Source organism: Mus musculus, chromosome 14, assembly GCF_000001635.26.
Source record: "Mus musculus strain C57BL/6J chromosome 14, GRCm38.p6 C57BL/6J".
Lineage (NCBI taxonomy): Eukaryota > Metazoa > Chordata > Mammalia > Rodentia > Muridae > Mus > Mus musculus.
The window spans coordinates 21,773,680-21,800,306 of NC_000080.6; the positions used below are offsets into that span (position 1 = coordinate 21,773,680).

The 26,627-nt window shown below is 41.4% G+C and overlaps 1 protein-coding gene across 3 annotated transcripts in view; it reads left to right on the forward strand.

The window, feature by feature from the left end:
* The window catches only part of Samd8 (sterile alpha motif domain containing 8), a 48,196-nt gene extending 23,149 nt beyond the window's left edge, over window positions 1–25,047 (forward strand). For all 3 annotated transcript variants that reach the window (NM_001359954.1, NM_026283.3, NM_001359953.1), the window contains exons 2-6: window positions 1,284–1,876; window positions 6,407–6,502; window positions 10,000–10,117; window positions 18,725–18,875; window positions 19,258–25,047. In NM_001359954.1, the coding sequence (NP_001346883.1) occupies window positions 1,284–1,876; window positions 6,407–6,502; window positions 10,000–10,117; window positions 18,725–18,875; window positions 19,258–19,562 (1,263 nt within the window). In that variant the 3' untranslated portion in view covers window positions 19,563–25,047. The remainder of the gene's footprint in view (window positions 1–1,283; window positions 1,877–6,406; window positions 6,503–9,999; window positions 10,118–18,724; window positions 18,876–19,257) is intronic.
* Window positions 25,048–26,627: the final 1,580 nt, after the last annotated feature.

The window sequence follows — 26,627 nt, forward strand, 5'->3', positions numbered from 1 at the left end:
TTTTTTTGTTTTTTGTTTTTAAAAAAGCTAGACAGTCACTGTATCATTATGGATTAAATAAATAAAACCTATCCTTTTTTAAACAACTCAGAAGGAAATATAGTGAGTTATTTTAAATCTAGAAAACCCACTGGCTTTAATAGTTAAGAAGTAGACACATGAGAAGAAGTTTTTTGTTACCCTTTTCTTTCTCATATAGGCCTTTGCCTCCCATGTATCTGATAGATTTTAAAAATTGAAATAGACCCAGGTTTTACAAAATAAAAAGAGTACAAATAGCTGAGTAAGATCAAAGCAGCAAAAACCATGAGTACTTTAAAAAGCTGTATTAAGTAGTCTTTTATAACTATAATCTGAGTTTTGCTTCATTGGCATGTGAGTTTTCTTTTCAGACTTTGACCACTAATTCTAAGAAGGGCCTTTTCAGTTCTCCAGTGGGACTCTCGGGGAGGAGCCAGCAGTGTCAGTGTAGGCTTTAATCTGAGCACTCAGGAGTCAGAGAGGCAGGTGGATCTTTGTGAGTTTGAGGCAATCCTGGTCTACAGATCTAGTTCCAGGACAGCCTGGGCTGCACAGAGGAATCCTCTCTGAAAAACAACAAAACTATTAGGAACTGAGCTCACGGCTGTTTTTAAACCTTTAATCTGTTAGATAAATCATTTCATAACTAGTAGATAGAAATGTTCAAATCTAAAGTTTCCTGGAATAATACCATCTATAATTTGTGTTCTTTTCCTCCTCAAGTGGAGAATTTTTTTCTATGGCAAGACAATTTCAGAAATTAATTTTTTCTAACATATCTCTTATAGATTACATTTTATAAAAAGTATTAAAATGCCCCCCTCCCCCCATTATATGCAGTGCATCATTGTTCTCAGTAGTAATTAATCATTTGAAGCGATCATGGCTGACATGCTGTGGAAATGCCATTTGTAAAATACCTTTCTATAAAGTGCTAAAGCTGTGGTTGTGGATCAGGGTAGATCACTGATCTTATCTCTGTGAGGCCTGGGTTCAGCAACAGCCCTCCATAACACCAGAACCGTTGCCATCAGCCTCATAAAATTATTAGAGTGCTAATCTATTGGAATCACTCATTGCTAAATAACTTGTTTCTCTGACTAGAGATGCCAGTGGGGGCAGTATAGATACTTTATTGGGTTTTGGTATGTGTACTTGCATCCAGAAACAAAACTTACCTGTCTAGGAATATATCTGGGTTTTAATGAAGATGTTGAACTATATTCAAGGTTTTGTTTTGTTTCCCTGTTTTCCCTTGACAGGAAGTAGAGAAAGAAATGGCAGGTCCTAGTCAACTCTGCATTCGCCGCTGGACTACCAAGCATGTGGCTGTGTGGCTGAAGGACGAAGGTTTCTTTGAGTATGTGGACATTTTATGCAACAAGCACCGCCTTGATGGAATCACATTGCTCACGCTGACTGAATATGATCTCCGCTCTCCTCCTCTGGAAATCAAAGTCCTAGGAGACATTAAACGGTTAATGCTCTCAGTCCGAAAATTGCAGAAAATACATACTGATGTTTTGGAAGAGATGGGCTACAACAGTGACAGTCCTATGAGTCCCATGACTCCATTCCTTAGTGCTCTTCAGAGTGCAGACTGGCTCTGTAACGGAGAGCCCACACACAGCTGTGATGGGCCCATCCCTGACTTGAGTTCTGATCAGTACCAGTACATGAATGGCAAAAACAAACATTCTGCTCGAAGACTGGACCCAGAGTACTGGAAGACCATCCTGAGTTGTGTATATGTTTTTATAGTATTTGGGTTTACGTCTTTCATTATGGTTATTGTTCATGAGCGTGTGCCTGACATGCAGACCTACCCACCACTCCCAGATATATTCCTAGACAGGTAAGTTTTGTTTCTGGATGCTGAGTTTATAGAAGTTTCTAGACTCACACAGTGGTAGTAAGTAGGGTAATTGCATTGTGATTATAGCTGGCATGTGTGTTCCATTTGCTGTGTCTGGTGCCATCAAAGGATATGCTTTGCCAAGCATGGTGGCTCATACCTGTACTCTGGAAACTGAGATAGGTGGGCCACAGATTCAAATCCTGGGCAGTGTGTAAGAGATACTTTGTTAGGAAGCTGTTTGTAATAGGCTATTTTATATGAATTAAATTTATTTGTAATAGTACAAATTAATTAAGGGATTGATTCTGTTCTTATTATATACTGAATAAAACTAAGTATATATTAAATAAAAATAAATAGTTTGATTATGAAAAACAAACAAACAAACAAAAAGAACAGTAAGGTTTTCACATCAGTGATCTTTAGAAATAAGCAGTACCACCTTGCTTTCCATTGCTGTTGATTGAGCCCAGGGCTGAGTGCACATTGAGCTACGTTTGCAGCTATCTTGTGGGGACATCAAAAAGAGTAATGAGACCACCTGTTCCAAGGAATAGTATTCTAGTTGGTACTCAGCCTGCTCACCTCTTATTGTATTCTCAATAAACTATTCTTCCTGTTGTTTTTTTAAAAAGATAGTAGTGGATTTTAAAGGAAAACACTCTATGCCTGGAACAGATGAGAAATGAGACTGTGCCTGCATCCGTCAGGGTGCAGTTGATTCTGGCAAGCTCTTAGTGGGTGCTGATATCCATTTGATGGACAACCGCAAAGCAGCAGCATATTCACATGATTGAAGGGCCAATTTCCACATTACTCCATTGCAGAGGAAACCGTGCTGGAACCTGACAAAGGTCATCTTTAACCACGTGGTCAGATCCACCAGCACAGTGGAGCAAACTGAACCTAGGCACTGGATGGAATGTTCAAAGCATCACCTAGATGATATTCTGATAATCTTACCCCTCAGAAAATTTTAACCTAAATTTGATCATTAGGAAATAGATATACAAAAAGGAACATTGTGCATAGTAGCTGATCTAGATTCTCCAGAAATGTCATAATAAAACCCAGGGGGAATCATGAGGGAGATTGAAGGGACATGTTAATTGAATCCTAATCAAGAAAATGTAGTTGCAAAGGACATGTTGAGGATAATTAAAAAGTGTGACCGTGGCTGCATATTAGCCGATGATGCAGAGTCAGGGAGCAGATGCCTGCAGGTCCATCCCTGTCCTCAGAGATATGTGCAGTTAGAGGGAGGTGTATCTGCGACTTACTCTGGAGGAATCTAAATGTGTGAAATGAAGTAATATGGCAAAAATATTAAATACAAATAATTGGATGACTTAAGAGTAGTAAGTACTTATTCTTGTAAATTTTTCAGAAGGACCAGGATTTTTTTTTCCATATAAATTGATGATAGTAAGAGGGCACAGGAGTTGGAAACAATCAGATCATTGCTGTAAGGTCAGTGAAGGAGTACAAGACGTAGGCTTGGAGCTTGATCACAGGGCCTTTGCTTGTTTGGACGAGGCTGTATTGTAAGATGGTGGACGAGGCTGTATTGTAAGATGGTGGACGAGGCTGTATTGTAAGATGGTGGACGAGGCTGTATTGTAAGATGGTGGACGAGGCTGTATTGTAAGATGGTGGACGAGGCTGTATTGTAAGATGGTGGACGGCTTGTAGGGATGAGCTGGGGTTTGTTTGCTTTTGGTTTTTATCTATTTTTATATATTATGCCTAAACTCTTATATTTTATGCTTATAAATATATTTATAATATATATGCCATAATTATATATTATGCTTGAAGTTGAAGTTATGAGAAGAAATATTAATAATGTCAAGGTTTGGTTTATAGTCATGAGTGTAGGTTGCTATGATGAGGCAAAGGGAAGACCATAGGAAGAGAAATACAATAGAAGGGAGGAAGAACGCCATTATATGCCGTTGTGCCAGGAGGAGTAATGGGAGAGAGTGAGGAAGAGGCAGGGAGAGCATCAGGAAGACAGAGAAATCGAGCCTTTCATTACATCTAGAAAGTTACAAGAAGTTTTACAGGAAAGAATTTCAGTATAATTTTTGTATGAATATTAGCTTATATTGAGTAAAAGCTTAAGAACAGCTGTTCTTAAGCAAAATTATTAAATAGTGGATGAGAGACACAAAGGAAGCAGGGTGTAGAGTGTGTGTGTGTGTGTTAGGTGAGTGGGTGTTATGAAGATTTAATGTGGGATGAAATGAGTAAACTCCCTCTGGGGAGCAGTAATTAGCATTAGTTTTGAGAAGGAAATAGATTTACTTTTTTCCTAAGTTTGTAAAATTACTTGTGTGTGTGTGTGTGTGTGTGTGTGTGTGTGTGTGTGTAATTTTGTGGGGGCAGAGTCTCACCGTGTAGCCCTGGTTGTCCTTGAACTCTTCTTAATTTTTTTTTATACACATTGGTTTTTTGCCTGCATGTACGTTTGTGTGAGGGTTCCAGATCTCCTGGAACTGGAATTACAGACAGTTGTGAGCTGCCCTGTGGGTGCTGGGGATTGTACTCAGGTCCTTTGGTGCTCTTAACCTCTGAGCCATTTCTCCAAGCTATTTATTTCTCCAGGCCCCTGCCCTTGAACTCTTCCTGTAGACCAGGCTGGCCTCCAACTCAGAGATTTCTGCCTCCTAAGTGCTGAAAACAAAGGTGTTTGCTACCATGCCTGGCTTATATATATTAGTAATACATTTTAAGGGTATCGTGGCACATGCCCTTGGTTCTAGCTAATCAAACGTTTGCTGATAATATATCATAAATTTATCTCCAGATAATTCTTTTGGCATGCATATAATTTTGCTATTAAGTTGAGAAGACAAGTGTACATAATAATCCGTTGGCTGAATATTTGATACTTGAGGACAGAGGGTATCTTCTTTGTTTTTCAGAGTTAATCAGTGTTTGTTTGTTTGTTTTTTATAGTCCTCAATTCTAAGACTACCCCCACATAAATTCATAATACAAAATGCTGAGTTTAGTATCAGTTAGAAATTGTTAAATCTATTCTAACCCAGAGCCAAAATTCATGTAACAATTCTTTGTTTTTTGTTTTTTGTTTTTGTTTTTTAAGACAAAGTTTCTCTGTGTATCCCAGCTGCCTAGGAACTTATTTTGTAGTCCTTGCTTGCTTACTCGAGATCGCCTGCCTCTGCCTCTTGAGTTCTAGATTTAAAGGTGAGTGACACTACTTTTTTTTTTTAAATGACACTCAACAGCAGTTTTTTTTAACTGTTGTTTGTTTGTTTGTTATTGTTTGTTTTTTGTTTTCCAAGGCAGGGTTTCTCTGTGTAGCCCTGGTTGTCCTGGAACTCTTTGTAGAGCAAGCTGGTCTTGAACTCAGATTCACCTACCTGTGCCCCCCAAGTGCTGAGATGAAAGGCATGTACCAGTGCCACCCAGCAATAACAATCCAAGAGTGTGGTAGCGTGTTGCTTCCATGCTAAGGAGTAGCAAATAGAAAAATGGGTGATTAACGTGTCTGTCCTCTCCGAGCAGAAGACTTGGTAAAGCCACTGATTTCTAACATACAGCAGTCTTTGAATCTGACCTGAGGTGTTATGACAGCATTCATTAGTGTTGTATGCAGCAGTGACATGCAGTTGGAAGAATATGTTTGTGTTCAGAACCAAGACTGCAGTAAAGTTGTGCAGTGCACTGTTGGCGAGGTGGGCACCTCCAGAAACACCTCAGACCCATTACTTGTTAGACGAGGAGTTGTTTTTTGGTCGTTCTCAGTTCAGAAAACTTTGACTGTAAGCCATTTTTCCTTATTTGTTTCCTTCTTGTGTATTCACTTGTAGGCTCCCTCACTCATTCAGTCCTAAACCCGCAGTTTCAGAAGTTGAGTGCTGGGCTGGAGAGATGGCTCAGAGGGGTCAGAGTGTCTTGCAAAGGACCTATGCCCACTCCAGGCAGCTTGCAGTTGCTGTAACTCAAACTCCAAGGGCTCTGAGGCTCTTTTCTAGTTTCCTCAATCTCCTGTATTCACATGCACACAGATACATATATATACCTAGACATAGTTAAAAACAAAGTCTGGTCGGCGTGGTGGCGCACGCCTTTAATCCCAGCGCTTGGGAGGCAGAGGCAGGAGGATTTCTGAGTTCGAGGCCAGCCTGGTCTACAGGCTGAGTTCCAGGACAGCCAGGGATACACAGAGAAACCCTGTCTCGAAAAAAAACAAAAACAAACAAACAAAAACAAAGTCTGCTGTTTTTTTTTTTTTTTTAAAGCAATTGTGTGCAATAGAGTGGGAGGGAAGGGTTGTTTCTTTATAGAGGACTACTCCAGGAAGTCTGCGACAGCGAGTAGGTTCTGATGAGTGCAATACCTTTTGAAGCAGATTTTCTACTCCCTAGGCTTTACAGATATCTCCTAAGAGAAGTGACGTTCTACAGAGCAGTTCTGAGGTTGCTGTTAGAAAAGTGTTGAGTTGAAGGGTGCATCTGTACGTGTTCAGTTCCAGAAAGAACTGTTTTTCTGTTGCAGTGTTCCTAGGATCCCGTGGGCCTTCTCCATGACCGAAGTGTGTGGCGTGATTCTGTGCTACATTTGGATCCTGGTTCTTCTTCTTCACAAGCACAGGTACTCACTGACTCCTCGAGACTGAGAGTGGCCGACTCTCATGGAGGATTGTCAAGCTCGGTCCTTCACTCTGCATTTCCCTGGAAGATCTCCTTCTATTCAGTGACATAGGAAAATTGGGTTTAGTTTAAAAAGGTCATAAGACCAATAAGTTTAGTAATATTGTACATGTATTTTATAAGCAAAAGGATATCGGCCTTAGTCAATCAGTCCTTGCTAGTCTACCTCCACCTCTTGCTCCTTGTCCTCCTTTCTTCAGACATGAGCTAGGAATGCCACTTCTATAGAAAGACAGAAATACTTCCGAGGACAGTGTTTGCTTAAGTGTTTGAATGGAGGAGGGAAAGCCCATTAAACAAGACTGTCTTCTGTGCTCTGCATATTTGAGATGGTAGAGAAGTTGCTAGATGGAGAGAGGGCTTCTCAGCAATTTCATCAAGAAGTAACCAAGGGAAGGCATTTTAAACAATTAGAAAGACAGCAAGGAAGGCATAAGGGTAAGAAGGTGCCTTTTGCTAAAAGGACCCTGATATAGTGGTCTCTTGTGAGGCTATGCAGTGCCTGGCAAATACAGAAGTGGATGCTCACAGTAATCTATAGGATGGAACACAGGGCCCCCAATGGAGAAGCTAGAGAAAGCACTCAAGGAGCTGAAGGGGTCCGCAACCCTATAGGTGGAACAACAATATGAACTAACCAGTTACCCCCAGAGCTCATGTCTCTAGCTGCATATGTAGCAGAAGATGGCCTAGTTGGCCATCACTGGAAAGAGAGGCCCCTTGGTATTACAAACTTTATATGCCCCAGTACAGGGGAATGCCAGGGTCAAGAAGTGGGAGTGTGTGGGTAGGGGAGCAGGGCAGGGGGGATGGTATAGGGGACTTTCGGGATAGCATTTGAAATGTAAATGAAGAAAATATCTAACAAAAAATTGAAAAAAAATAGGGAAGAAAACAAGGCTTAGTAGTGAAGAACACTAAGCACTGTCCTGTGGCTAGCCGCTCGCTGCCCCGTTGCTTTTAGGATCCTGAAAAGGAGTGAGGTGTTGTCTTGCAACTTGAGGGCCTCTCTTCTCAGGAAGTTCTGTGATAGCCACATACATCCTAGCCGCAGCTATTTTAGTACGATGAAGGTGAAAATAAAGGTTGATGACTGCTATTTTTGTCTCATTTTGAGGCCATAATGAATCCATTTCTCATTGCACATTGTGTCCTGTGGGTGCTCATATTTTAAAAATGAAATGATTTAAAAGTGTGTATATCACTGCTTTCTGGTTAACTTTGCCTTACAAGACCCTGTGGATTTTAATCTACCCACTCCTGAAAATAAAAGCAAATTTAACCCTGTAAGAAATTCAGGGAAGCTCAGAGCAGATGCTAGACAAAAGTGTCCAGGTAAGAAAAAAAATTCAGGCAAAATCCATGGGCACAAAAGCTGTGATCAAAGGCTGTGATCAAAGACTAGATGAAAAGGCCAGTCTCCAAAACCTGGTAAAAAAAAAAAAAAAAATTAACCTCTCAGAAACTTTGGTAGACTCAGTAAAGCATACTAGTGACCAGGTAAATCCAAGTAGTGGTGTGTGTTTGTTTGTTTCCTTCCTTCCTTCCTTCCTTCCTTCCTTCCTTCCTTCCTTCCTTCCTTCCTTCCTTCCTTCCTTCCTCCCTCCCTCCCTCCCTCCCTCCCTCCCTCCCTCCCTCCCTCTCCCTCCCTTCCTTCCTCCCTACACCCCCCCCCATGTTTTGCTTGCATGTCTGTTTGAGGGTATCAGTTCCCCTGGAACTCGAGTGGCAGGCAGTTGTGGGGTGCTGTGTGGGTGCCGGGAATTGAGCCAGGGTCCTCTGGAAGAGCAGCAAGTACTCTTAACATCTGAGCCATCTCTCCAGCCTCAAACATATTTCTCAGGTGTCATCTTTGTATCACTTTGATTGTGAACCTCTGAAACGTTGTTGAAATAAATGCAAGTTCCTAAACTCCATCCAGATGTGTACACTAAAGATCAAAACACACCTTGTCTTATGTTCAGTGCTACTTTTGAGGGAAAGTCTCCCAAATGCTTAGTCTGTTTAAATTTAGGGCATTTAAAGAAATAATGGCATAAATGATGTCACCGTTTATGATTACTCAAAGTTTTCGTTTTAGATGCACTTAACATAAAACTTAGTATTTAAGAGCTTAGTTTCATAGCTTAAGTTTAAGTTAGGAACAACTTAGAATGACTGTCATATAGCCACTCTTGTGGTAGATCTTCTGACTAACTGTACCCTGCTATAAACAGTTTAAGGGTCTAGCAACATAACTCTCAAGTAAAATGCACTTGATACTCTTCCTAGCACCAGAGTTGAGTTCCCAGTGCCCATGCTGATTCTCTCAGATCCTGCACCTCTGGCCCCCAAGGCTCCCTGCCCTTCCATGCACACCCAGAGGCAAACATACATACCTCCACGTTGTAATTAAAAACAATAAAAGTAAATCTTAACTTTTTTTTGAGTAAAGCCATTGGTGGTTGTGGGTCACACCTTTAATCCCAGTGCTCAGAAGGCAGAGATAGGTGGTGGGTCTCTGAGTTCAAAACTAGCCTGGTCGACAGAGTAAGTCCCAGGACAGCAGGTTACACAGAGAAACTCAATTTTTAAAAATAAAAATTCAAACCAGGTCCCAGAAACCCTGGGTGGCTACATTGGGCCATCTTTATATCTCATAGCAAGTACTGAGTAATTTTTTTATTTTTAGTAAATTATAATAGTTCTGATACTAAACTTCACAATTTTACTTTTGTCTTGAAAATTTCCACTTTCGTATGGCCATATTTCACCACTGGAAGGATGCTCTTTCAGATCTGCACTACCTGCATGTGGCTGTTGTGATTTTAATTAGATGATGTTAAATCCGGATCTTTGTTACATGAGGGTCATTTCAGTCGCTCCAGCCACATCGTATCTAGCTGGCTGCATGGTCGTAGGCCATCCCCATCACTGTAGAATTCTATTGGATGATGATGTTTTACATGGTTTTCTAAGAGTCCTCTCCTGAGTTAGAATAAGATATGACACATTTATAACTAAACCCATTACTTTGAGTACAAGCTTAATAATAAAATTATATACATACATACATACATACATACATACATACATACACACACACACACACATCCCAAATACTTTATAGAGGTGTAATTTAAATGTAATGAATTTTTCTCCCTCTAAGTTAACAGGTCTACATTTAGTAAACAACTTGGGAGCAAATGTCTAGATTTTAGCATACCATCTGAGTGTTCCTTTAGTCCTTTCATTATTAACTCCAGTCACAGCCCGGCCAGAGGCAAACACTGTCACATTTGTCTTTATGGTTTCCCCTTTAGTACAGAACATATAAGTGGGGAGAAAGATTTCTGCCTTAAAGGCTAATGTTTTTTTATTGCTTTCTCTCTAGAAACGTATTTGATGCCTCAGCGTTTGGAGTGTCTCTGATTTCTGCTTTGGTCGCTCTGTTCACAGGTCAATCCTTCTGCGAAGGCTCTGTAGTCTGATGGGCACTGTATTCTTGCTTCGCTGCTTTACCATGTTTGTGACCTCCCTCTCCGTGCCAGGACAGCACCTGCAGTGTACTGGAAAGGTAGCCTGCTACCTCCTCTCTGTTCTCTCTTGTTCTTGTTGGATTAATGACACAGTATATGCAGGAGGGTAAAGAGCTTGCTTTTTGTGTTAAAATGTGGGTTTTGGTTTTGTTGTTGTTGTTTTGTTTTGTTTTGTTTTTGTATTTGCAATATCGGTAGTAAACTTCTGGAAATAACTGGGTTAAATAACCTTAAGCTAGACTCCCCTCCCTGTGATTTCATCTGTGGATATTAGTTCCGTGCTGTGGGACAATGGGAAATTATCCTTTTCTGCTGCATTTTCCCTTTCTCACCACACTCAGCATCTTTTTTTACAATGTTTTTTTTAGCATTTATTATATACTATAGTGGGTTTCATTATCATACCCTCATGCGTGGTCACATCGTTCTCCATACACTCAGCATCTTTAGTTCTTCATGTGATTCTGTGGCCCCTTCATGGCTCTGAGCCTTCCTTTTCCTTAAACATTTTCTGGTTCAAATGAGTTCAACACTCTGTAAACTTTTCCTTTGCTTTTGGTATATGCTTTATACATTTTGTTTTATTGTATTGTAGATATATTCTTCTAATTAAACAGACAGGGCAAATTATGCCCATAGGAAACAAAAGAGGGGGTTGTAAATTTTGTTGTTTTTACTTTTAGATCTCGGGTAAGATCTGCTTTGTAAATGTAAGCTCAGTGGTAGAGTGCTTGCCTGATGTGCAGGGGTACTGAGGTTCAGTACCCAGGACCTACCCCCACCCCACTACTTAAAGAACAAATCTGTAAAATAACTTTAAAAGTTGAGCCTCTCAGCCGGATGTAGTACCACACCTTTAATCCCCTCATTTGGGAAGGCAGAGAGGCAGGTGCATCTCTGAATTTGAGGCCAACCTGCTTTACATACTGAGTTCCAGGACAATAGAGAAAGACCCAGTCTAAAAAAACGGGAACAAAAGTCAAAGACCAATCCTGTCCTTGATAGACAAAATTGTTGCAAATGGTTAAATTTGGCCAAAAAAATATTAACCTACGTAAGCAGACAAAGGACTTGATGGCTACATTAATATCTTTGTTGTTATTTTAACGTTTGTAAAACAAAATTAGGTGTCATTGCCTTTGCTACCACAGTAGAAATAGCTGACATGCCAGTTAGGGGAGGAAGATTAAGCACGCAAAGGAGATGAAGAGCTAAAACTACTGCCCATAGGAACAGCTCTCCAGGTGTTCACCCAGGAGACTGGGCAGTGAGGGAGGGGCCATGAAAGGTCAGACTTACTGGAAGCAAATCTGTTTAAGGTTAGAAACTATTGGGGCATTTTGTGTTTTTCAATATAGAAAAGCCTTTTTTGTTTGTTTGTTTTTTCAAGACAGGGTTTCACTGTGTATTCCTGGCTGTCCTGGAACTCACTCTGTAGACCACGCTGGCTGGCCTTGAACTCAGAAATCCACCTGCCCCTGTTTGTTGAATCCTGGGACTAAAGGCATGTGCCACTGCCACTTGGCAGAAAAAGATTCTTTTATTATGGAGTTGTACAAGTTTCTTGTAAGAACTCAAATGATATATAAATGTATGTTAAAAAAGCAAAAAACTCACATAGAACCCTTTTCATGCCATCCTACAAGTAAAACTTAAGTTACACAGGCCTGGTTTGAAGTTTCTTCTTTCTTTCCTTCCTGCCTCCAGCCCTTCCTTTCTTGGAGACATACTCTATGCAGCTCTAGATGGCCTAGAACTCACTATGTAGATCAGGCTGGCCTGAAACTCCTCACAGAAATCCTCCTGCCTCTGCCTCACAACTGCTAGGATTAAAGATGCTAGGTACCACGCTAAGCAACACAAATCATTTTTCAGTAGAGTTTTTATTATTTCATAAATTGATATTGATGGACACCTTTTGAATGATGGATGAATTGCAGAGGTTGTTCTGTAGCTGACATTTAAGGTGCTAGCATGTTATTTTTTCCTCTTTTGTATATGTGTGAGGCCTGATGTAGGGGTGTGTGTGTGTGTGTGTGTGTGTGTGTGTGTGTGTGTGTGTGTGTTGACACAGGACTCAGGGTCTCTGACTTAACCTGGAGCTACTAGTTCTGCTAGCCCTGGGGATTTCCAGTCTTCATCTCTTGCTGCTGTGATTTCCAGTATATCAGGCCAGTCTTTTTCATCTTTCTTGGCATGGGTTTTCGGGCTCTGAATTTAAGGCATTTTTGCTTGGAAGCATCTCCCTAGCCTTATTAATTACTTTTTAAAAATGAGTACACAGTTATTGTCATCTGTTTAAAAAGGTCATCACTTTAATAGCTGTGGGATAGTCCATTGTAAGCTTCCCCCCCACCCCACCCCCCGGCTTGCAGATGATGTAAAATGTGGTTGTTTCCAAGGTGTTTTTCTGCTTCTGTCTTTCAGAGGGACCTTGATCTCAAGGCCTTATACATGCTAGGCAAGCACTATGTTTACCTCTAAGTTTTTGGAAATAGAATTATTATTAATGATAGGCGCATTGGAAATTGTGATACATAGTTCTAAAATGTGTACTTGAAAAAAGCTAATTTTGGTTGGGGGGAATGGAATATAGAGTGTAAAAAATAAATTAAAAATTAAAATAAAAAATAAGGCAAAAGAACAAAGGTAGTTTTCAGAGGTGCAGTTGTAACCTTGTGCTTTTTCTGTAGCTTGTTGTTTCTGAAGAACAGTGATGAGCATCGTCCGAGTTTGCTTTTTACAGCCTCCAGACACTACTCAAAAAAACGCCTGTCAAAACATCTTAAAGTTAGGGGGTGTGTATGTGTGTACTCACATCACATGCAAGTGTGGGCGCACACATGCCAAAGCAAGAACGGATCAGGGGATAGCTCTTGAGAGCCAGTTCTCTCTCCTTGTTTTGTGAAACCAGGGTTTGAAGTCCAGTCATCAGGTCTGCTCACAAGTGTCTCTGCCCACTGAACCATCTTGCCAGATCCATTCATGCATTTCCTTAGCAAAACAAAACAATGAAAAACAGTCACCAGGAACTAGGCATGCCAACTCCTGCCTGTAATCCCAGCACAAAGGAGGCTGTGGCAAGAGATTGGCAGGTTTGAGGCCAGCCGGAGCACATAGTGAGGCCCAGTCAGCCTGAGATAGGAGACCCTGCTGAAAACACATCATCAGAGTGACGTTCCTTCCCTATATTACTTGGCTTTGTACGCAGACAGATCTGTAAGCTTCTCCAAACATTCCTGGTTACTGCTCTCTGTAATCTCCTTTTAAGCAATTGAGAAAATCGACTTTGTTTTAGAAATTACATTAACAAAAAAGATATAACTTTAATTTAGTTGTATTAATAACTTTACCCCCCCCCCCGGCTACTTTAAATACATTCCTTTAAAGTAGACTGTAGGGCACTACCATGAGTGTCTCCTGTATTACTGACCCAATTTATTAGCTGTGTTCATGGCTATCTTTGTCTTTAAAACAATTATTTCTTTGATTTATAGCCTTAAATGATTATCAAAGGTTTTTTTTTTTGTTTTTTTGTTTTTTTTTTTTTTTGGTTGGTTGAGTTTTGTTGTTGTTGTGTTTCATTTTTGGTTTTGTTTGTTTGTTTTGTTTTGTTTTGTTTTGTTTTTTAAGACAGAGTTTCTCAATGTCTACCCCTGGCTGTTCTAAAACTTTGGTTTTTAGATTAAACTGCCCTTGAGAAAGCCTCCTGCCTCTTGCCTCTGCCTCCTGAGTGCTGAGAGTAAAGCTGTGCACTGTCATGCCTGGTTTAAGTTTTAAAGACTAATTTTTAACATTGTGTGTATGTGTCTCTGTCTGGATATGCACACGTGTTTGAGTGCCCACAAAGACCAGAGGTGATGCATTCCTTGGAGCTAGAGTCAGACGCAGTTGTGAGCCATCCTTGATGAGGGCTAGGCACTCACTGGGGTCCTGGAAAAGAACAATATATATTCTTAACCTCCGAGGTTTGGTACTGACCAACCTCCCAGTCCAGCAGGCTAAGCTGAGCCACCCACCCATTCAGTGTACCACTTAAAGGGACAGGGGTACTTGCTGCAAGACAGTCTTTGCAGCCACTTTGGGAAGAGGAACAGACACCGGGATCCAGTGACAAACCCACCACCATCACCAACTGCCGTCTTAGGGTACCAATTGAACTTTAGGTTTAAATAGAGAAAAATTTGAGGTAATCATGAGAAGTACACATAGTAAGGCTGCCTTGGTCTAAGTGTGGTCTGGTTGGTGATTACCTCAGTCCTTGTTATTGCTTGAGGAGATAAGCCAGCTCTCATAACATGATTGCTCTTGCTTGTGATTTCACGATGGGGTAACCTGCCTGTGAGGCTCCAGCATCACTTCAAGTTTAGGACAATAAGTTTGGAAGGGACACTGGGACAGCTGACAATAGGTGCCTCAGTTTTCATCCTTGTGTTTCATTGTACCTTCATCTCAGCCTTGAAGAGAGCTGAATTGCGTTGAGTAGAAGCCGTGGTTAATATGCCTTTGAGAAGTTAGGCATGTGACTCGCCCACAGTAAATGAGATGAATATGCAGAGAAGGCAGGCATGCCAGGCTTTTCTTCTGCTTTGGGCCTCCTTGTGACAGCTAAGGAGTCCTTGACTCACCAAGAGTCCTCTGACTGTTTTAGAACAAGTACGTGATCCAGAGTCCACTGCACTGACTGTCACAGCACTTGGAACCTCGATGGCAGTGGAGATGGGGATGACTGAGGATGGAGAGCTCCCCTGCATCCTTAGCAGCAGCCACTTGGTTCCCTTTTGCACCCACACTGCTTAGTGTCTATCCGTCGTACTCATTGCCAGCTAGGAAAGAGTAGCTAACGGTTTATGGTCTTCATTTTTTTTTTTTTAAGATTTATTTATTTATTATATGTAAGTACACTGTAGCTGTCTTCAGACGCACCAGAAGAGGGCATCAGATCTCTGTTACAGGTGGTTGTGAGCCACCATGTGGTTGCTGGGATTTGAACTTCGGACCTTTGGAAGAGCAGTCGGGTGCTCTTACCCCCTGAGCCATCTCACCAGCCCATGGTCTTCATTTTTATATAGACTCTAATCTCCCCCAATTGTTTCTGTACATGGTCTGAAGTGAGGGTAAAAACATTTTCCCCCAATAGTATGCTAACTGATTAGGAAATTCAAACGAAACTGTAAACAAACTGTAATGAAGTTGTGTTTCCCCTCTGAAAGTTTGACAGTTTTAGTCTCGATGACTAACAAAAGAAAGGGCACATAAATTTAATAATACTCCAGAGCTATGTACAAAGTTAGGAGCCTCTGCCAACATGTTGACATAAACTTCATGTCTTTCCTATGTAAAGGAACAATGCGTGGGGCTTTTGAAGTGGTAATACCAACCTTGGCAAGATCAGGAAAGGAACTGCTTGGTCACTAGTGACAGTGTTATTGTCCTGACAAGATTTTCCAGGTAGCAGCATGTGGACACATGGGCCGTCTGTGCCTGGACTGGAAGGTGTCAGACCCACAATGTCTGCCTTCTGCACAAGGTCTTTCCTAGGCAGATCTGGAGGTTCCCCACACTTTTGTGTTTGCATCTGCTGCTTAAACTAATATAGATAGATACTGCTTTTTATTCAAGGAGAATTGTTTTGTTTTGTTTTTGTTTGTTTGTTTTGTTTGAGACAGGGTTTCTCTGTGTAGCCCTGGCTGTCCTGGAACTCGCTCTGTAGACCAGGCTGGCCTTCAACTCAGAAATCTGCCTGCCTCTGCCTCCCAAGTGCTGGGATTAAAGGCGTGCGCCACCACTGCCCGGCTTCAAGGAGAGATTTTTAAACCTATTACCCAGTGCAGTTTTATGAATAACCAGATCCAGATCTGAAAGGAATGTATTTGAGGTGGAACATTTTGCTTTCCTGTTATATGGATAAGAATTTCCTGATAAACCTAAGGAGGTTTATCAGAATAGCCACTTAAGAGAAAGCTGGATCTTTGTGCAAAGAAACTTATCTTATGCTATTAGAACAAATTAGATGTCACGCTTCTGTTTGGACAGCTTTCTTTCAGTCTCCAGTGACTTTTTATTAATTAGTTAACGTATGGATATTTCCATCTAAATCTGCCCTAAATGCTGCTAATTGTTTTAAAGTATAATGTAACCTGCCTATTGACCTACATTATTTATAGCAATCATAAAAAGTAGAGCATTATGGGATAAAAGCCAGATGTCAAATCCCTTACATTGAGACCATCCAGAGGCATTTCATTGTGATAAATTAATGGCTTAAAATCATGGAACCAAGACAGAACTAAGAACATGCCTATTTTTAAAACTTAGCAACACAAAGCTAATTTGCATATTGTATCTAGACAGCTTCCTATTCATTCTTTTCTATTTCAGTTCTGTTTCTAGAAGGATGTATGAGAAATGCAGAGTGGGAAAAAATGAAAAGGCTTGAATTACTGAGTGGTAATTATTTGGGACTAGCATTACTTGTTTGTCCCCTGTTAAGATACTATCCAGCCCAGTGGTGGTGGTGCACACCTTTAATCCCAGAACTCAGAGGCAGAGGCAAACATATCTCTTGTGTTTGAGGTCAGCCTGGTCTACAGAGCAAGTTCCAGGACAGCTAGAGCTACACAGAGAAACCCTGTCTCAAAATATCTCTCCTTTTTAACCGCTCCCCCACCCCCCCCTCACCCCCCCTCACCCCTCACCCCCCCCACACACACAAATGTTCTGGTATGATTGACTTATGAAACATCTGTAACCCTCTGGTCTTCCTCTTCTATCCTACCTGAGACTTGCATCTCAAAGCCAGATTGTGGTCCTCCATGGCTGCTGGAGCGTCAGTTGCTATGTTTGGGTAGTCAGTAGAAGGCAAATGGGGTGGTAGAAAAGAGCTCCTCTAGTAGCCATCCTATAGAGCTTTCACATTTTTGCGTACAACTTATTGTACAGAACATGGCTCCCTGTAGCTATAGGGAAGGCCTGGAGGGCTAAGATCTGGTTGAGTTCATGGCCTCGCCAGTGTCTGAGTTTCTGTGACAGTGAGGACAGGGAGAATAGTTAATAAATGACAGCCTGGAAGTTACAGCATAGTTCATTTCCTTGCTGCTTCTTTTTAATATTTTTCTTTTTTTAAAGAACGTTAGAGCTTATTAAAATATTTTAATAGAGATTTAAACACGGACATTATGGGAGAAAAGTAAGTAAATAAAGCAAAATGTAGTTGTTAGGGACTGGAAGTTGTTGCACAAACTACTCAGACACGGACGTCTGTCAAACAGGGCTGGTTTATTGAACACACACCCTAAGACTGAACCATCAGGGACACAGTACAGACTCAGAAGCTGAACTGTGGTGCCCAGCTAGACTCCTATAGAGCTTTTAAGCCTGAGATACGAACATCTGTGCTAAGTTATTCTGCCAGTCAGGATTGAGGGATAGGGACTTCCATAGGAACAACGTCTTTGTAGTACACTTATCCTGTCCTCATTGGTTGGGGTGTCCACTGTGGCAGGGGACTTGCCTTGTCTAGGATTCATTCAACCTCCTACTCAAAATGGAAGTTTTACTCCAAATGGTTTCTTGTATTGGTGCAGGTGTCGTTCTTATGTTGGGGTCCATCCCAGGGTTAGCTTATAAAGGCAAGAAACAAAACAGTTCATACCTAGATGCAGTAAGTGTTGCCGGGTTGTTGGTTCGGGTCCAAGCTTATTGTGACTAAGTAAACAAGGGAGTTCTAACTGGTCTCTATTGTGATTAGGTTCCAGGAGCATCAAAGCGCAGAAGGTAACAGAATATGTAGTCAGTTCAGGAATGAGAAAGGGTCCTAGTAACAGCACATGACAAAGTTTCCTTACAACAGTAACAGCACAAAATGGCTGCTATACAGACAACCTAGGCCTTAACATTTTACCTAGGTCTTAACACTGGGGATGTTCTTAATTTACAGTGACTATGTGAGGCAGGGTTTTTCTGAGTAGCTGTGACTGTTTTGGAACTTGCTCTATATATCTGATTGGCTTTGAACTCAGAGATCTGTGACTGCCTCTGCCGCCCAAGTGCTTGGATTAAAGGGGTACACCACCACTGCCTGGCTGCTTGTTGGTTTAAGATAAAATTTCACATAACCTGGGCTGTCCTCTGTGACCAAGACTAGCCTTGGACTCCTGCTCCTCTGCATCTGACTCTGAACATGTGAAGCCTTGAGATTCTGAACATGTGCCGTCATTCTTGGCATTGACTTTGCACTTTTTGCTTTTGTTATTATCTTGAGATGCGGTCTCTCTGTGCAACCCTGGTTGCCCTGGTTGTCGATATGTAGACCAGGCTGACCTCAAGCTCACAAAGATAGATATACTGGCCTCTGCCTCTGAGGTGTTGGTATATGAACATACGCTGTACGCCTGCCTTGACCTTTTTACTTTAAAGGAACTACTGTAAAGGAGTTTGAATTAGGATGATTTCATTTAATTAGCATTTTCTAAGTACAGTCAAGCTCTGGTAATTCTCTGGGCCCACCTTGAATTAGCTGAGTTAGACCAGTTGCCTTTACCTGGATGCTCTTATTTCTGAATCATGAATTGCCTGAAATGGATTTGGGCAAGCTCTGAGCCTCAGTAAGCATTTGAAGAACTAACTCACAGCGTTCTTTGTAGATATATGGAAGTGTGTGGGAGAAACTACGACGGGCATTTGCCATCTGGAGCGGCTTTGGAATGACTCTGACTGGCGTCCACACTTGTGGAGACTACATGTTCAGTGGCCACACAGTTGTTCTAACCATGCTGAATTTCTTTGTCACAGAGTGTAAGTATATCTTTAATGCTCCTATGCATATTAGATAGCTTGTTGCAGAGAAGGAACTAGGGAGGAAGTGAGAAAGAATAGGCGGCTGGGGTGGAATGCAACTCAGTCTGGAGTGCTTGCCTGCCACATGTGAAGCCCCAGGTTTGATCCCCAGCACCACATAAAGCTAGGTGTGACGGCAGATGCCTGTAGATCCTAGTTCAAGTTCATCCTCAGCTACACATCCAGGTCAGCAGCCTGGGCCACATGAGACAGAGCTGAAATAAAGGGTGTGGGGCAGAGGTTAGGGGAGCAGAAGCTTAGAGCCTACCCTGAGAAACGTGGCTAAGAAGCTTGGCAGGAATGTGTTATTAAATAAATGGTCCTTCTGTCCTTTTCCTAGATACACCAAGAAGCTGGAATTTCTTGCACACTCTATCCTGGGTTCTCAACCTCTTTGGAATCTTCTTCATCTTGGCTGCCCATGAACATTATTCCATTGATGTGTTTATTGCCTTTTATATCACAACAAGACTCTTTTTGTACTACCATACTCTGGCTAACACCAGAGCGTATCATCAGAGTAGGAGAGCGAGGATTTGGTTCCCTATGTTTTCTTTCTTTGAATGCAATGTTAATGGCACAGTACCTAATGAATATTGTTGGCCATTTTCTAAACCAGCAATAATGAAAAGACTAATTGGATGAAGACTCTCTCTCTGTAATGAGTTTGTTGTTAAATATACAGTAGTTATGGAATGAAAATGAATACTTTGTCCCAGGCTCCTGGATACGTTGCATTTGGCTTCTGTGTTGACAGGTTTCCCGTTCTGAGAAAGGCCGTGACTGTAAAACTCAAGAAAGAACACACAAGACTCCTTATTAGCTGTTTGAATGGAGAGGTCATGGAAAGAGTTTCCGCCCCTCACTGTAGGAAGACCCAGCGTGGGGTGATGTCAGGCCGATACCTGTGCATGCTGAGTGTTTGCTTACGGAACTCAAGCACATCAGCTTGGGCTGGTTGAAGAATTGTTACTGATTCCCAGTAGGACTCAAGTCAAGAATATTTCTGAAGCTGGCTTTCCTTACCTAGTGAGCCGTTCTCATGTGTTCATTGAACTAATCTGTGTCTGTCTGCAAAGTGAGTGTCTTACTGGTAAATATGTTTTACCTTTTGAGCCATTTGAAAGAAAAACACATTGAACACAGCAGAAACAAAAGAATGCGGGGGGCACCGTGTGAGGTGACACGCTCGCTGATCAGGTGTCGCCGGCCTCCCACTAATGCAGGGGTCAGCATTTCAGAGCAGGTGCAGCGTCAGTTGCTGTCCCTTTCTGTTCGGAAGCTTCAGTGTGAACAACAGAAAGGGCTCCTGAGGGGAGGTGGCTGTGTTCCTGTAGTGCTGTAAGTCCCCGGACTAAATACTTGTTGTAACTGTTAGTTAGGCAGATGACAGCCCAATATACTGCTTTTTAATAATGTGACTTAAGTGAACACATGAGTGTTTTACCAGATGTTAGAGTTCTTACATCAGTGAGTGAGTAAATGTGCATGCAGAGAATTCTTTTCTTCTGGAAAAAAACAAAACAGAACAGAACAAGCTGTAGGCGCAGTGCTAATTCTCGGGGTGGGGGTGGGGGTGGGGTCCTCTTTTTGTTGTTGTTTTTCCCTGAAAGTTCTCATTCCCGACCATGGAAAGTACACAGTCTGAGACATGGGTGGATAGAAAAAGGCTTCTTACTTTTTATTTTAAAAAAATTATATACATATGTTCTTTCTAGAGTCTTAATTTGGCAGTTAAGAACTAAATACTTTAGCTGCTGTTTACCTTCAGTAATTACTGTCACCTCTCCGATACCATTTGTCACTTTATTTTCTATTGGTTGTACATAACAGTTTTAACCTGGTTGTAGAATTGGAATACTAATTGTATAGTCTTTACGTTCCATTTTCAAACAAGGACTCAAGAGCTGCAGGCAGGCGCACTGCAGTCTCACGCAGGCCACAGCCGGCGTTTATTCCTCTGTCTCGGCGGCTGAATGGTCATTTTTGCAGTTGGAGTCATAGTCCCACCTCTTGGAAGCCACTGAGTGGATTAGGCAGGAAGGGGGTTTGTCTAATAGACAAACGGGCCTCCCCCGTGCTGAGAACCCCTGCTCTGAGGAGGCTGGAGACAGCGCTCATTTCTCACCTGAGAGATGAGGTAAAGCAATCAAAATCAAGTTCAATTATGTTTTTAAATCTTGTACTTCAAAATCCTTGCAGTATTTTAAATTATTGATTCTATTACAAGCCAGGATCAAAAACGCCAATATCTTATCTAAAGAAACGTCCTAATCCTGGAGAAAAGGTTTGCTATGCTTGTTTGAGTAGCTTGACTTAGGGCCAAGGGATATATTACTGCCACCCCCTCTTATTACTCCCCTGCCCCCCACAGAGCAGGATCCAATTTACCTGGGGGGAGGGGGAGAGACAGTGTTGGCTTTTGGGAAAATGTTCCAAAAATGCGTGTCTACATTAGTTTTAAGATGCTAACTATATTAATGGTAAATATCTTAACATCAGGCTTCTCTCCTCCATATGGGTTCTATCATAGAACACAATAGGAAACAGGTGCAGCTGGCGTTGCCCTTGCCAAGCTATTGATGGTGAGAGTGCCTGACAGCAGCCTGCTGTACGGATTGAGTGGCCTTGGGTCACTCCTGTTTGTTTGGAGGAAAAAGATAAGCTAGATGTATAGCCTAGTAGCTACTATAAGACAGTGTTTACAGAGCTAATCCTCTTCAAGTCTCAAAACTGAGACAACATTAGTTTTCAGGTTTTGTCCTCACATCTTTTTCCTTACTAAAACCTAACCATAATGAAGATAGAATTTATGTTTACATTTTGGGCATGATGTGGCTGCGTGCAGTCTCCACGCTTTTGAACCCCGTATTTGATTCTGCAGTCGTGTGAGACTTTTCTCCTTGACAGCTTAGTACAGAAGCAAGGAAAGGTTTTGAGTTCTTGGGGGTGCAAAGGAAGAATTGCCTACATTCTAATCCCAGTGTCGCTGCCCTCCCTGTGGTGTTAAGCCCAGGGCTGTGTGTGCGAGGCAAGTGCTCTCGGCTTTTACAGTGCAAACAGGATCTACTGAAAGGTAGACATGCTGGGTGGAAAGGAACGAGCTCCTATGGAACATAAGCTTGCTCTCACCACCACATAGTTTTGGCAGAAACCTTTGTGTTACACTTCCCAACGAGGCCAGAGTTGCTGTGGCAAAAATAACCTTTCTAAAGCAATGGGCTTCATCTTAGAACCAGTCAATTTAAATAACGTGAGCTGTAACCAAGAAAACCCACACTTCCAATAGCGTAACATTGACACTGTAAGTGGTGACCAGCCCCATTCTACCTGCCTGTTAGGACTGAGAATTCCAAAACTCTGTAAGTTATAAGTGGGGAACAGGGGTGCTGGATCCTTCTATAGCAGAGAGCAAGTAGTCTTTCAGGAACATTTGTGCAAAAGTGTTTGGTTGTTTGTTGGGGGGGGGGGGTTCTTTGTTTTTGTTTTTGTTTTATTTTGTTTTGTTTTTTCAGAGACAGGGTTTCTCTAATTCAGGGATCACCTGTCTTTGCCTCCCATGCTGGGATTAAAGGTGTACACCACCACACACATCTTTTTGTAAAACTTAATTCGTATAAATTCAGATTTGTGGCAAAAATGTATCTTCTTTATATTCAGCAAAAAGAAATTTTATCATTGAAAGATTCTAGATCCAAAATGCTTAACAATGTTTACAATATTCTTGACTTAAACTCTCTGATTTAGTACACTCAATTATTTGATGGTCTTGTGGATAGAAATCCCATAGCAAAAGCAGACAGTATAGTCGCCCTCTCAGCTGACAGACTTAGGAGACAAGAACGGTCTTTAGAATAGTCCACTTGCTTTCCTTCAGACAGCGTGAAAGCAGAAAGCATGTCAGGGGTTTTTGTTGTTGTTTTTTTGTTTTCTTTTTTTTTTTTTTTTTTTTGGTTTGGTTTGGTTTGGGTTTTTTGTTATTGTTGGTTGTGGGTTTTGTTTTTGTTTTCATTTTAAACAAGCTTATGTAAATAAGATGCTTGACTTGAAGGGAAAACTATCTAAGATCATTTTGTTCAAGAGTAATTTATTCCCTAAAGACATGTAACAGCTTCAAAAAAAATATAAAAATTGTCCTTGAAGCTGGGCATGGTGGAGCACGCCTTTAATCCCAGCACTTGGTAGGCAGAGGCAGGCGGATTTCTGAGTTCAAGGCCAGCCTGGTCTACAGAGTGAGTTCCAGGACAGCCAAGGCTACACAGAGAAACCCTGTCTCAAAAAACCAAAAAAAAAAAAAAATTGTCCTTGGTTTTGCAATGATAAATGAAAATCATTAAAATTCTCCAATTGAACAAGGCATGCAAGGATTTGGTGGTGTTGTGTTCTTTTGTTAAAACAATGAGAGCAAAATAACTTACTGAAATATAAAGATGAGAGCTGAATGAGCATGCCACCAATGGAGAAGGGGTATTTTCACAGACCCAGTACTTTCCCCCAGACCATCTCCATCTGATGCCAACCAGAACAGAACATTGGCCATTTCGTTTAAAAAAAGGAAAAGAAAGAGAGAGCACTATGCGTGTGCACATACACCAGTTACTTTTTGTACAATAAAGAAATGGGGACAGGGAAATGAAAGAAGAGAAAACTATACTGTGTAGTCAGGATGTGGCGGGACCAAACTGTGGCTTTTTAATTGAGAATGTATTCTTGGTCTATAACAAATTCTGGAGTAAAGTAGCAGGCTCCCTTTTTAAGTAGACACCTCCAGTCTGCTGCTGGAACACATACATCGATCTTTATTCTCCACTGATTGGTTGCCCATCGAACCGGAATCTGATCTGCCTCATTGACAAACCCTGCCGTTCACAATAGGCTTTCATTAGTTTACTAAGTGGTATATGCCTCTTAACCTTACACTGCACCACAGAACCATCCTGTCCCGCCACCTTCAAATTAATATGATCATTGTTCTCAGTCTTGACTCCTTCCTTGGGTTTCTCGTCAGCCATGGCAAGTGCAGGAGTCTCCTTGTGGCCTTCGCTGTCCTGGAACTCAGACATTTTTCTGCCTCTGTCTTTGCCTCTGCCTCTGCCTCCCAAGTTGCTGGGATTAAAGGCAAGCATCACCACTTACTGCCTAGCAAGCATGTCAGGGTTTTTTTTTGTTTTGTTTTTGTTTGTTTTTTTGAGACAGGGTTTCTCTGTATAGCCCTGACTGTCCTGAAACTCACAAGCATATCAGGTTTAATGGCAACTTTACATAACAGTTTGTGTTTATTAAAAAGTGAGATTAGTCCCAGTCACCCCTATTACCTCTGCAGCTGAGGATTAAAGTACCATCAGAGATGCTTCAGGCTACTGGATGGAAAGAGAAAGGGTTTTGTTTGTTTGTTCTCCTTATGAATAGCTTTAAATGACTAAAATTACTGTAAAAGTAGGTGTTGGTTTGCCTGTAGATTCAGTGGCACTGATTTTACATAACTAATATGATGAATTACTGTATCAAGTTCAGTACAAAGGTCTGTGAACTCTAAGCTATTTCTCCAGCTACACTAAGTTGTTTTTGAGGATACATTCTACACTGTGTTAATCAAAGGACTCTTTATTCTGTGAATTTCCCATCTTGGCATAAGGAAGCTTTGTGCTTTGATGGGAGAAGGAATATTCTATTGTTTGTTTTCTTTTTTCCATTGTTACTTCACATCTCTTTTAATCTGAACTAGTGGATTGTCTGAAGAACCAAACCGAGCCTATTGTTATTAACATCTTTAAAATGTTTAATTTTAATAATTTTTCATTGAATTCATGGATTGTTGGGATAATGAAGTATTTGTGATGTGGAACAAAGGAAATGAAATTGGTACTCAGTGGGGAAGCAGGTTGCTTGGACTAAGCCAGGCATGTTCAGTTTTGAGAATTCTACCTAAAGGTCTCCCTGCCCACAGAGAAACTAGTGTTACTTGAAGACATGAAAATCCCTGTGGTAGCCAGACCTTGAAGCACAGTGTTGTAATAAGTAAATACCTGATTCTAAATTAAATTCAGATTTAACTAATATATATTATTTTATAACTTTGTTGTATTAAAATGTTTTAAACACTAAAAAATAAAGCATTTGAAAGTTGGTATGTGGCTTGTTATAACCCTTGCACTATTAACATAGTGCGCCTTTATGTCTCAGACAGAGTCTTGCTGTGTGTGGTCTGCTCTCAAGCCTGTGTGCCTCCTGCCTTTGACTTGCTGTCCTCCTGCACCAGCCTCCGTGTTAGAATGGCAGGGTTTTTTCCCCAAATGGTTAAACACTGCAGCTTTAGGAAGGAAAATGGGAGGGAAGGAAGAAAAGAATTTAAATTGCATTTCACAGTACACACATGGAGGTCAGTAGACAACTCTGGTCACTGTTGTGTCTCAGGGGTTGAACTGGAGTTGTCAGGATTGGTGGTAGCCCTGTGCATTTACCTATTGTGTATTTACCTACAAACACTTACTATGCATTTACTGCTGCACAGCAGCTTTAAAGCTGTAGGGTGTAATGTGTGGCATTTACTAACTCTCAGGTAATTGTCTGTTTCACGATAGGAAGCTGAGCAGAGGAAAGGCTGGCAGAGAGCACGTGTCTAGCATGTGTGAGGCCTTGGTTTGATCATCAGCACAAAAAAGAAACAGACAGACAGTTGAAAATGGAGGTAAGAAGATTAGAATTCAAGGCCTGCTTTTGCTGCATAGCAAGTTGGAGGTCATCCAGAGCTTTATGAGACCCCAGATCTTAAATACAAGATGTACACTTATCCCAGTACTTCAGAGATGGTGCTAAGAGGAGGACCAGGGTCATCCTGAGCTAGGTATCTGTGTCAAGGCCAGCCTGGGATACATGAGACCCTTTCTTTTCCCCACACCCCATCTCAAAAGGGTCTCGCTGCGTAGTCTTCTTAGTTGACCTACACTAGAACTACAGAGATCCATCTGCCTCTGACTCCCAGTGCTGGGATCAAAGGCTGCACCACCACACCCCCTAAGACCCTTTCTCAAATCAAAACCTTACTGAACATATCAGGGCTCTGCTATAAGCTAAATCCCCAGTCCCTAAAGTATGTGTTTGTTTGATGTTGGTTTAATTGTAGATTGCATGAGAAGATGGCCAGGCTGTTAGATAGGCTTTGGAAAATAATGAACAAGGAAAAGAAGATAAAGAGTTGTTCAGGCCATGGCAGCTTCTAACTATGGCTTAATCGAGATGCTAAGCATATAACTGAATACTCTTAACCTATGGCTGAACTTGTCCACTTGATCTCTACCTCCACAGTACTGGCCTTGTCTTTTGGACACTTAGTGAAAGAACATTCCAGAAAAGGCCTAGAGATAACTTGATGAAATGGAAAATGTATTGGCTTTAGACAGACCCCACCTAACTATATGTTGAATGGGATTAAGGAAGGAGGGAAGGAAGAAAAAAATTTAAATTGCATTTCACAGTACACACATGGAGGTCAGTAGGCAACTCTGGTCACTGTTGTGTCTCAGGGATTGAACTGGAGTTGTCAGGAATTGTGGAACCAACTTAAGGTTGCCTGCCTCATAGGTTGTATGGAGGGCCAGACTATGATAATGCTGTGACCTTAGTGGCTCAATACCCATAGAAAAAGACTAGACAATTTCTTGAATTTAGGAGGGTAAAATAGGTCCTGTGTTTTAGATAATCCATCTGGAA